This window comes from Numenius arquata, chromosome 2 (genome assembly GCF_964106895.1).
Source record: "Numenius arquata chromosome 2, bNumArq3.hap1.1, whole genome shotgun sequence".
NCBI classification, from domain to species: domain Eukaryota; kingdom Metazoa; phylum Chordata; class Aves; order Charadriiformes; family Scolopacidae; genus Numenius; species Numenius arquata.
The window spans coordinates 128,531,880-128,543,132 of NC_133577.1; the positions used below are offsets into that span (position 1 = coordinate 128,531,880).

Sequence of the window (11,253 nt, forward strand, 5' to 3'; positions counted from 1 at the left end):
GTACCCTCAACAAGTTTGCTGATGATACAAAACTGAGAGGGGAGACTGACACACTAGAATGTTGTGCTGCCATTAAACGAGACCTGGACAGGCTGGAGAGTTTGGCAGAGAGGAAACTGATGAAATTCAAGAAGGGCAAGTGTAGGGTGCTGTACCTGGGGAGGAATACCCCCCTGCACCAGTACCGGTTGGGGGCTGACCTGCTGGAGACCAGCTCTGTGGAAGAAGACCTGGGAGTCCTGGTGGACAACAGGATGACCATGAAACTGCAATGTGCCTTTGTGACCAAGAAGGCCAATGGCATCCTGGGGTGCATTGAATGTGGTCAGCAGGTCAAGGGAGGTTAGCCTGCCACTCTACTCTACCATCATGAGGTCACATCTGGAGTCCTGCGTCCAGTTCCAGGCTCCCCAGTTCAAGAAAGACAAGAAACTGCTGGAGAGAGTCTGGTGGAAGCCTACAAAGATGATCAAGGGACTCTCTTATGAGGAAAGTCTGAGAGACTTGGGTCTGTTTAGCCTGGAGAAGACTGAGAGGGAATCTTATGAAAGCTTATCAGTATCTAAAGGGCTGGTTTCAAGAGGATGGGGTCAGGCATTTTGCAGTGGTGCCCAGTGATAGGACAAGGGGCAATGGACACAAAATGGAACACAGAAAGTTCTATCTAAATGTGAGGAGGAACTTCTTCACTTAGAGGGTACCAGAGCCTTGGAACAGGCTGCCCAGAGAGGTGGTGGATTCTCCTTCTCTGGAGATATTCAAAACCCACCTGGATGTGTTCCTGTGCAACCTGCTCTGGGTGACTGCTTTAGCGGGGAGGTTGGACTAGATGGTCTCCAGAGGAAACTTCCAACTCCTACAATTCTGTGATTCTGTGACTTACAGGATGGGGTTTGTTCAAACAACGTATTCAGGAAACAAAAAAGTACAGAGTTTCAATACCTTGTGCCTGTGTGTGTTTTACCCTTCAACATCACTGGGCAGAAGGTAGATAAAGAAATCCTCCATACTGGCTTTTTTTTTTTTTTTAAATCAGTAATGTTATCAATGATGTATCATTAACATTATCTAACCTTATTGCAATTAATTGCAATAATGACACTGAAGAAAATTAATTGCAATGTTTGTAACTTGCACTGTAATTCGTCTTCTAATAGAAAGTCAGTCCATGACTAGTAGAGAAACATAAAAACCTATGAGTTTTTACCAGCCATTAATAAATTTTATTTTCTTATCTCTGGGGACAGATTGTTCCTGCAGGCCAATTTCTCTGGATGACTGAGAATAAACAACATGCAGCCTTTTAATGTCTTGGGACCTCGATTTTACATGAGCAACAACGGCGAGGTGTGAGATACTTTCCAGTTCGACCTACTCCCCTGTGATTTCCATTCCTGTCACTGAGACCAGCAGTCAACTGGCGCAGTGCATCAGCTTGGTGCTGCTGCTTTTCTCCAGATAAAGTTTGCACCTTGCTGGAGGTCAGAGACCCACTGTCCATAAAGGTGTTCAAAGCCCGGAGGAGGGGTAGGGGACATGTTCCCAGGTTGCAAGAAAAGTGCATTTCTTTACCAAATCGCCTTAGCAGGCTGTGCTGAAGGCTGGGGTTGACTATTTTGCATATAGCATCAAAGTTGTTGTGTTGCTGATTTGCACGAGCAAGTCCTTTGAGGGAGAAGTAAATGGAGGGATGGAGAAAAGGAGTCTCATGAGCCCCACAAAATGCACAAGGACAAATCCCACATCTATCTCAACCTCCCCTTTGGTGCTCATCTTTCACGACGCAGGCCATGTGAGGAGGCATTGCTAGGAAGGTCTAGTCAGGAGCAATCCATGTTTACTGACACGAATGTGCGTGGTCCCTCCTTTTCCTCTTGCAAGCATACACCTCCTCCATCCCTGAACCCAGCCCTGGCCTCAATGGCACGATTTCCCCATCAATTCGACACTCGTCCTTTCTTGTGCAGCACCATAAAACATTCAAGAATCCTCCCCACCCTGAGTCATGGCGTTGAGTTTCTTGAACATCGAGCAAACATTTTTTTTCTGTGGGGAAACCCATCCATCTGACAAAACGTCAACTGCATCTGCAACCATTTCTAGTCCACAAAAGGTGTTAGGATGCACCTGTTAAGGTGTTAAGTTTTCTACTCATTTTCATGCCACCATGCAAGAAGCAAGCTCCTTCCTGGGTACGTGGGAAAAAGATGCTTTGAAACCTTGAGCCGTGACCCCAGTGATAGCGTGACTTGGTCTGCATTGCTTTTTCAGATGGAAAAGGGACAGGCAACCTGACAGCTCTCAGCTGGTGAGTATTTGTAGCAGAGTGATGCTTCAGTGACAAGAAGGAGACCCCACTGTCCCCAAGTGTTACCCACTCTACACACACAGGGACAGGCTGGTGGAGTTAATAGAACTCAAGTTACCCAAATCATGTGCCAGCTTTCCCAGCTGAGCTGTAATATGTCAAAGCCACTGCTTGATCCTTATGGGGAAAGGATGGGTTGAATACATTTGTCTCCGCAAGGCAAGGATTGGCATAAGTCAGCATTCTGAAGAATAGCCCATCGTAAATTGGTTAAAACTAATAATATCCACCTGTTCTCCTTGGAGGGATTAGGCAACCTAGTCAATCTTTTGCATCATTAGCTATTTTCCTGAATTTTTTCCCATGAATGTGATACTTTTTCCATGGCCATGGACAAGAGTTGTGTTGTTTGCAGGGGTGGTGGGCCATGTTCCTTAACAGAGAGCTGCTTTGAGACCCCTTCTGGGACACTGAGGAGGGGCAGAAGAAGCAGCTGCTGCCTCTGCTGTGCACCTCCAATCTTTGGTCTGGGTCAGCTTTTCAACCTGCATTTGAAGCTCATGCTCCTTCAAACACCTGGCAAGGGGGAACATACTTGGCATAGCAGTAGGGTGAGACATTTGTGTCTCAGCATCCTGCTTGGTGCAAAAGAGTGCGCTGGCCTTGAGGCTTCAACACTCCTCCTCTGCCCTCTCTCCTATCAGCAGCGTACATCCCAAAAGCAGAGGTGACACAGGGGTCAATGAAGGTGGCCTGTCCAGCATGTGGACTTCTTCATGTCCTGCCTGCGGCCCTGGCATACCAAGATCTTTGCTGCCCTCTAAGGAGAACAGCCCAGAACAGCATAGGTCTCCTCAGTTCAGGTTTCCCTTTCTTGCATTTTGTTTTCACGTGCCCATTTGGCTTCTGCTGCTGGGATTTACTCCTTCCTGAAGGCCTCCACTGCTCAATCTAGTGTCTCTCTGGCTACTCGTTTGCTTCTTCCATGGGGACCGAAGACTCAAGAGAAGGCTCTGCTGGCACCTCTTTCTCTGCAGCAGAAAGAGTGCCCTCCTCTGACGTTGCAGGTTCAAAATCCCCTTTTTCCTGCGCTGCAGTCACGAGAGGTATTTGCATTTCCCTGCACTTGGACAGCTACCTCATAGCTTGCCCTGCTTTGAGCAGGAGGTTGGACTGTTGATTGTGAGCATCTGATAGAAAGAAAGCTGAGGTAGCTATTAGGAGAATAGGAGAAAGCCAGATGTGGACTTCAAAACACTTTCCCTCAAAAAGTGCTGCAAGTCCTGTTTCTTTTCAACTGTGACACAGAAAAAAATTTAAATACTTCATCTAGGAATCTGTCGGCTGCCAAATTGGAGAAGACCTGAGGGTCTAATAAGAAAAAGAAAGACCTGAGAGTCCTGGTGGACAACAGGATGACCATGAGCCAGCAATGTGCCCTTGTGGCCATGAAGGCCAATGGCATCCTGGGGCGCATCAAGAACAGTGTGGCCAGCAGGTCGAGGGAGGTCATCCTCCCTCTCTACTCTGCCCTGGTGAGGACACATCTGGAACACTGTGTCCAGTTCTGGGCTTCTTAGTTCAAGAAGGACAGGGAACTAGGGAGAGGGGAGGGGCAGGAAAGCTGGTTGGTATTCAAGGGTCACCTCCTCCAAGCTCAGGAGAGGTGCATCCCAAAAAAGAAATAGTCAGGCAAAATAACCAGAAGGCCTGTGCGGATGAACAAGGAACTGCTGGACAAGCTCAAAAACAAAATGGAGGCCTATAGAGGGTGGAAGTAGGGACGGGTAGACTGGGCAGAATATAGAGAAACTGTCTGAGTGGCCAGGAACCAGATCAGGCAAGCAAAAGCTCAGATAGAACTGAATCTGGCCAGGGACATCAAAGAGAGTAAGAAAAACTTCTATAAATATGTCAGGGATAAAGACAAGACTAGGGAAGTTGTGGGCCCTCTCCAGAAGGAAACAGAAGACCTGGCCACCCAGGGTATGGATAAGGCTGAGCTACCGAACGGCTTTTTTGCCTCAGTCTTCACCGGTAAGGGCTCTAACCACACTGCCCAAGTCACAGAAGGCAGAAACAGGGACTCTGCAAATGAAGAACTGCTCACAGTAGGAGAAGATCAGGTTCGAGACCACCTAAGGAATCTGAAGGTGCATAAGTCCATGGGACGTGATGAAATCCATCCACGGGTCCTGAGGGAGCTGGCAGACTAAGTTGCTAAGCCACTTTCCATCATATTTGAGAAATCGTGGCAATCTGGCAACGTTCCCACTGACTGGAAAAAGGGGAACATAACCCCAATATTCAAAAAAGGAAAAAAAGAAGACCTAGGGAACTATAGGCCAGTCAGCCTCACCTCTGTGCCTGGCAATATCATGGAGCAGATCCTCCTAGAATGTCTGCTAAGGCATACGGAAAATAAAGAGGTGATTGGAGACAGCCAACATGGCTTCACCAAGGGCAAATCGTGACTGACAAATTTGGTGGCCATTTACAATACTGCCACAGACTTGGTGGACAAGGGCAGAGCAACAGACATCATCTACCTGGACTTATGCAAAACGTTTAACACTGTCCCGCATGACATCCTGGTCTCAAAATTGGAAAATCATGGATTTGATGGATGGACCACTCGGTGTATAAGGAACTGGCTGAATGGCTGCACTCAAAGGGTTGTGGTCAATGGTTCATTGTCTAATTGGCGGTCAGTGGTGAGTGGTGTTCCTCAGGGGTCAGTACTGGGACCAGTGCTGTTCAACATCTTTGTCGGAGACATGGACAGTGGGATAGAGTGCACCCTCAGCAAGTTTGCTGACAACACCAAGTTCGGTGGTGTAGTCGACATGCTGGAGGGAAGGGATGCCATCCAGAGGGACCTGGACAGGCTTGAGAGATGGGCTCGTGCAAATCGCATGAAGTTCTCTCTTCACACTCTCTTCAACTACTTGAAAGGACACTGTAGAGAGGTTGGTGCTGGTCTCTTCGCACAGGTAACTAATGACCGAACAAGAGGGAATGGCTTCAAGCTCCAACAGGGTAGGTTTAGACTGAGCATCAGGAAAGAATTTTTCACAGAAAGAGTGGTTGGGCATTGGAATAGGCTGCCCAGGGAGGTGGTTGAATCACCATCCCTGGATGTGTTTGAGACATTTAGATGTGGTGTTGGGGGATATGATATAGGGAAGAACTTTGTAGTGTAGGGTAGATGGTTGGACTCGATGATCCCAAGGGTCTCTTCCAACCTGGACGATTCTATGATGATTCTATGATTCAACCAAGCCAAGTGCAGGGTCCTGCACCTGGAATGTGGCAATCCCAGGCACAAATACAAGTTGGGTGGAGAATGGCTAGAGAGCAGCCCTGAGGAGAAGGACTTGGGAGTGCTCATGGATGAGAAGCTCAACATGAACTGGCAGTGTGCACTGGCAGCCCAGAAAGTCAACCACATCCTGCGCTGCATCAAGAGAAGTGTGGCCAGCAGGTTGCAGGAGGTGATTCTACCCCTCTACTCTGCGCTCGTGAGACCCCACCTGGAATACTGTGTCCAGCTTTGGAGTCCTCAACACAGGAAGGACATGGACCTGTTGGAACGGGTCCAGCGGAGGGCCACAAAGATGATCAGAGGGATGGAGCACCTGCCCTATGAAGACAGGCTGAAAGAGCTGGGGTTGTTCAGCCTGGAGAAGAGAAGGCTCCGGGGAGACCTCATAGCAGCCTTCCAATATCTGAAGGGAGCCTACAGGAGAGCCGGAGAGGGACTCTTTGTCAGGAGATGTAGTGACAGGACAAGGGGTAATGGTTTTAAATTGGAAGAGGGGAGATTTAGATTAGATATCAGGAAAAAAATTCTTTCCTGTGAGGGTGGTGAGACACTGGAACAGGTTGCCCAGAGAAGCTGTGGATGCCCCATCCCTGGAGATGTTCAAGGCCAGGCCAGATGGGGCTTTGGTCAACCTGCTCTAGTAGGAGGAGTCCCTGCCCATGGCAGGGGGGTTGGAACTGGATGATCTTTAAGGTCCCTTCAAACTCTAACCATTCTATGATGCTATGGATTCTATGATTCTAACTCATGGAGAGGGTACAGCAGAGGACTACAAAGATGATTAGTGAACTAGAACATCCCTCTGATGAAAAAAGGCTGAGGGACTTGGGTCTTTTTAGTCTGGAGAAGAGAAGACTGAAGGAGGAACTTACCAGTGCTTTTAAATACTTAAACGCTGGTTGTCAGGAGGATGGGGCCAGTCTTTTTCCAGTGGTGCCCAGTGACAAGACAAGAGGTAATGGGCACAATCTTGACCACAGGAAGTTCCATCTAAATTTGAGGAGGATCTTCTTTACTGTGAGGGTGCCAGAGCCCTGGAACAGGCTGCCCAGAGATGTGGTGGAGTCTCTGTCTCTGGCTGCCCTTGCTGAGCTCTATCATCCCCCCTCCAAAGAGAACATTTGAGCTTATGTATCCACTGTATTTTGCAGCTCTTTACATTTTATATTAGGGAGGGTGAAGACAGAAGGAATGACTTGGGAGAACATGGGAAACATAGAAAATTAAAGATCTGGAGAGTATCAGAGAGACAATTAGAGGCAGAAGAGACTGGAAGAAGGTGGGAAATTGTCACTACACACCCTAATCTCTGCTCTTTGAAAAAATAACATCAGGTGTGCTCTAGGGAAAAAAAATAATCACTTTTGGTGGTGCTCAGATCAAAACCTCACAAAAGAAATGCTATTCCCAAAAGGGTATAAACTACCTCACTTTGAACTGGCACTCCCAGAAGCTGATCTCCCAGGCCCATTAGATCTGGAGCCCTCGGCAGCTCTGGCAATGTCCCCCCCCACATCTGGGGAAGTCACCAAAGCCTGGTGGGACACTCTGAAGTGGTGGCAATATTCCTGCTGCTCACCTGCTGCCCAGGCCAACTGTTGGACCTCTCCAAGGATGCTTTGGGGAAACAATAAGTATGGGAAGCCTTGGGAACAGATGCACAAGCAGATACCTTGCAAAAGGCCTCTCTGGAAAACCACTGGTCCTGGCTGCACCCCTGCACAAACTTCCCCTAAACCCCATTTGAGAAATCTATCAAAACGGAATTACACAATGCTGCCTTCCTGGAGATCATATATAAACCCTCCAAGGTCACAGCCACTTTCAGGCTGTAGCAGAGGCGTTTGAAACTCCTCTACCACTTTGGGGCTGCCAGCGGAGACCTGTGCATAGAAATACTGTTTGTGTGCTGCTCTTTCAGACGGTAGGTTGGTTTCTACATATCTGATATTAAGTTAGCTAGCTATATTTTCAGCTTGTGGAGGGGCTGGTGCAAAAGAAGAACCTTTCAATAACTTTTCTGCCCGAGCTGGGGCAGATTCTGTCACGCTCGGAAGAGTACCGGAATAAGTCACTTCTTGTGGTTCGCTCTTCTCAGGTTTCAGCTTACAGGTCTCCATATTCCTGCTCCAGCATTAGTAAAGAGATAAGGGACCAGATGTCTTGGGTCAGAGCAAGGGAATCTTTACCCTTTTATATCTCAACCCTATTAATAAATGAGGGTCAGGGAAAAGAATAAGAAAAGGGCAAATATGCAAGGTGAGTTTCCAAATCTCTGCTGTGGAAAGGTCCTCACAACAGAAGGGAGCAAGATGATACACTGAAACAGGGGCTTCCAGCCCCTGGGTGCCTTCAGGCTTGTTTCTCCAGTGCCAATGCAAAAAAAAACCAAACCAAACCAAACCAAACCAAACCAAACCAAACCAAAACCAACGCTGTTGCTGCTGGCATTCAAGCCTCTGCCTTCCCACTGAGCTCTCGGCCAACACAAGTAAGCTGGAAAAGGTGGCCCTTTGCCCAACAGCATGCCTCAGGTGCAAGAAAACTTTGCTGTGTGAGCTGATTAGACATGGGATGAGTTTGGATCACTCCTCAGAGGGGCTGATTTCTCCCACTGCTGCTCCTCCTCTAGGCACCTCAGACCTCTGTTATATTTCACCTTTATTCCCCTATTGATTTTACCGTATCCAGGAGGACTGAAGTTGTCCCCTCCTTGATCTCTCATTGTCCCCTCCTTGATCTCTCATTGTCCCCTCCTCTGCTAGCCTTGTCCCACAAGCACAAAAATGACTCCAGGCCATGATGAGCTTCCTCCAAGCTTAGTGTCTCTCTGCATTTGCCCTCCAGGTGAGCAAGAGCCCTTCACTTGAAATCCTCCCCATGATGCTGTTGCTGCTGCTCCTGCAGGTCTTGGCGAGCTGCCTCTGGCTGGGACGCACCGAGGTGGTGACATCCTTTCAAAGTTGCCCTCAGTTTTTCTTCCAGAAAAAACCTCCAAATGATGCCCTGAAGCCAAACAACCCAGCCTGGATCTGCCAGCGTTACAACAACCAGTATCACTATGCCACCCTGTACAACAGAGACCTGCGTATTCCTGTATACTCCGCTTACCTCTACCAGCCTGGACCTGGCAAGAGACCTGGAAGCATCTGGATGGTTGAGCCCCAGGTGAGTGTCCTCTCTTACAGCACATCACCCTCCAGTCATTAAAAGGTGAACTGCAGCCTTTAACCAAACACTTCCTTTTCCTCTGATTTGTCTCTTCTAACTTCAAACACTTTGAGCTTATGATTCCTCTGTTGTGTTTGAGACATCAGCAGGAGGATGAGATGAGTCATGTCCTAAAAGTGCCCATTTATCCGCATTGAACTTAAAAGAACATCACATTAGAGGAAGGCAAACACTGGTGTCTCAGGAGTGTGATACACATATACTTCTTCCTGAGTGAGGGGTGAAGCAGGAGAAGAATCTGAGTCTGAGATCTCCTCCTGGTAGGGCTCCGTGGGGGTTTTCTGCTCAACATCATCCCATCCCATCCACTTTCAAGGATGCCTTAAGACACCCAAACTTCAAAGACAATATCTGTGTGCTTGTTTTCCCTAAGCTTGGAATACATTAGGGTGTTGACAGATTGGATAAAAAAAAGGAATGAAAACCTGTCATGGAGACAGAGAGAGCTCTTGTGGAAATGGGGCTGAAAAGAGCAAAGGCCAGGGCTGATGAGAGCGTGATTTGATGGAGGTGATGGAGGTTGGATGTGCTCAATGGGGGTGGGAGGAACTGGGGAGAGGCCTGGGCAGTTGTGGGATGTGGAGAAGGGAGGAAAGGGAACGAGATGTGGCAGGAGAGGTGTCTCACCAAAGTCACCTTTCAAACCTGAGCGTGGAAAATGCTCCTTGTCTCATGCATCCACCCACATTCCCACCACAGGCTGCAGGCTGGGTTTCAAAGGTCACAAGTCAAAGGAAGAGCAGGCAGATTCTGAGCTTCTTTTTGTTGTTTGTTTTTTAATCTCTTGTGTTCATTGGGGAGGAGCAGCTTTATGATTTCTCTCTGCTTCATGCATTTTTGTAAACTGAGAGGACAAAAAGTGGGTTCTCGGCACTCAGAGACTTCTGCTCCAGGGAAACCTGCTCCCTTACTCCCATCCCCAATACTAACGCCTTTTCCTCTTTATCTCTCAAGTTGATTGGTTCAGATTATTCCAATACTATGCAAACAGAGACTGACCTCATCAATCAGTCAAATGTTACCTTAGAACAAATCAGCAACAGCCAGGCCATCTCCCAAGACTACACGAACCTGAACGGTTTGAACCGCGGCCATTTGAACCCCAGTGGCCATCAACCCAACAACATCAGCAGGAACGCTACCTTCAGCCTCACCAACATAATCCCACAGAATGCGAAACTCAACGGCGGCGCCTGGAACAAGTACGAGCAGAAAATTATGACCGCTAAGACCAAGGGCTGTAAGACCACCTACGTTGTCGTGGGCGCCGTGCCTGGGAACAACTATATTGCTAATAGGAGGGTTAATATACCCAGCTACATCTGGTCCAGTGCCTGCTGCGACACGGGCAAAAACCGGAAGAGGACTTGGGCGGTCATTGCGGAGAACAACAAGAATGCAGTCAAGACCCTCAGGCTGGGGCAACTGGAAAACATGTTGACCCAGTTCTATGGGAAGGGCCAGGTTTCTCTGTTTCACAGCGACTGTCCCCGGAAATAAGCCCCACTTCACATGCCGGCTGTAAAAGGCTTGTCACCCTTCACCACTAGCAGCATCACCACATGTCCCATGCAGTGTCCGTCCTGCTTCCTCCTCTAGTTCCTTTCCAGCTCTGTCCCTCAGAGCACCTTCTCCTCTGATTAAAGGGAGAAAGACGTCAGCAGAGACTCCTGCTGGTTTGCTTTGCTGCCCACCCTAGAAGGGAGTCCTTGCCCTGGTCACTCTGAGGGGCAGGTTGGAAAACAGCCCATGGGCAAGGAAATCAGAGCTTGTCACTGAGACTAGAGCAGCTTTCCTTTTTTTCCCTTTTCTCCATGCCCATATATAGATTGTAGTTCCTTCCTCTACTCCTTAGCTATCCCTGATATTGTGCTGGTGACTTGTCCCTCACCTCCTCAGGAAGGGGGTTGTTCTAGGGTAGCTCAGGTTGCCCAGAGATGTTGTGGAGTCTCCATCTCCAGAGACAGTCAACACCTGACTGGACACAGTCCTGGACAACGTGCTCTAGCTGACCCTCTTTCAGCAGGGGTCTGCTCCAGAGGACCTCAAGAGGTCCCTCCCAACCTCAGCAACTTGGTGACTCTCTGATTTATCCGGGGACCATGAAAACAAAGGGCCCAAGGATTGCTGAGAGTCTGGTAGTATTATCCTAAAAATACTTTCTGACCAATGCAGCCAGTGACCACAGCAAAGGATAAAGGGAGAGAGGAAGGTGGGAAGGGGGAAGACAACTAAGCACAGGAGGAACATCCCAGCTCTCCTGAACTCTGTAGATAGGTAAAGCAAGGAGAAGGAAGGAAATAACATAGATGAATCACTAGGCTCCCTGTCCCTGAATTTACATGATGGCCGTGCTTATATCATTTTATTAGCTTGTTTTGGTTTGCTT

At 48.3% G+C, this 11,253-nt stretch overlaps 1 protein-coding gene across 1 annotated transcript; it reads left to right on the forward strand.

Annotated features, from left to right (window-relative positions):
• Positions 1-8,516: 8,516 nt before the first annotated feature.
• On the forward strand, positions 8,517-10,364 carry LOC141462660 (endonuclease domain-containing 1 protein-like). The gene is made up of 2 exons (XM_074144646.1): positions 8,517-8,801; positions 9,819-10,364. The coding sequence occupies exons 1-2, from the start codon at positions 8,517-8,519 to the stop codon at positions 10,362-10,364; spliced, it is 831 nt and encodes a 276-aa protein (XP_074000747.1).
• Positions 10,365-11,253: the final 889 nt, after the last annotated feature.

Bases quoted from the DNA above. Each gene is read 5' to 3' on its own strand.
- LOC141462660 (XM_074144646.1), top strand. From the start codon at position 8,517: ATGCTGTTGCTGCTGCTCCTGCAGGTCTTGGCGAGCTGCCTCTGGCTG. The intron at 8,802-9,818 runs GTGAGTGTCCTC...TTATCTCTCAAG, and splicing joins TCTGGATGGTTGAGCCCCAG to TTGATTGGTTCAGATTATTC.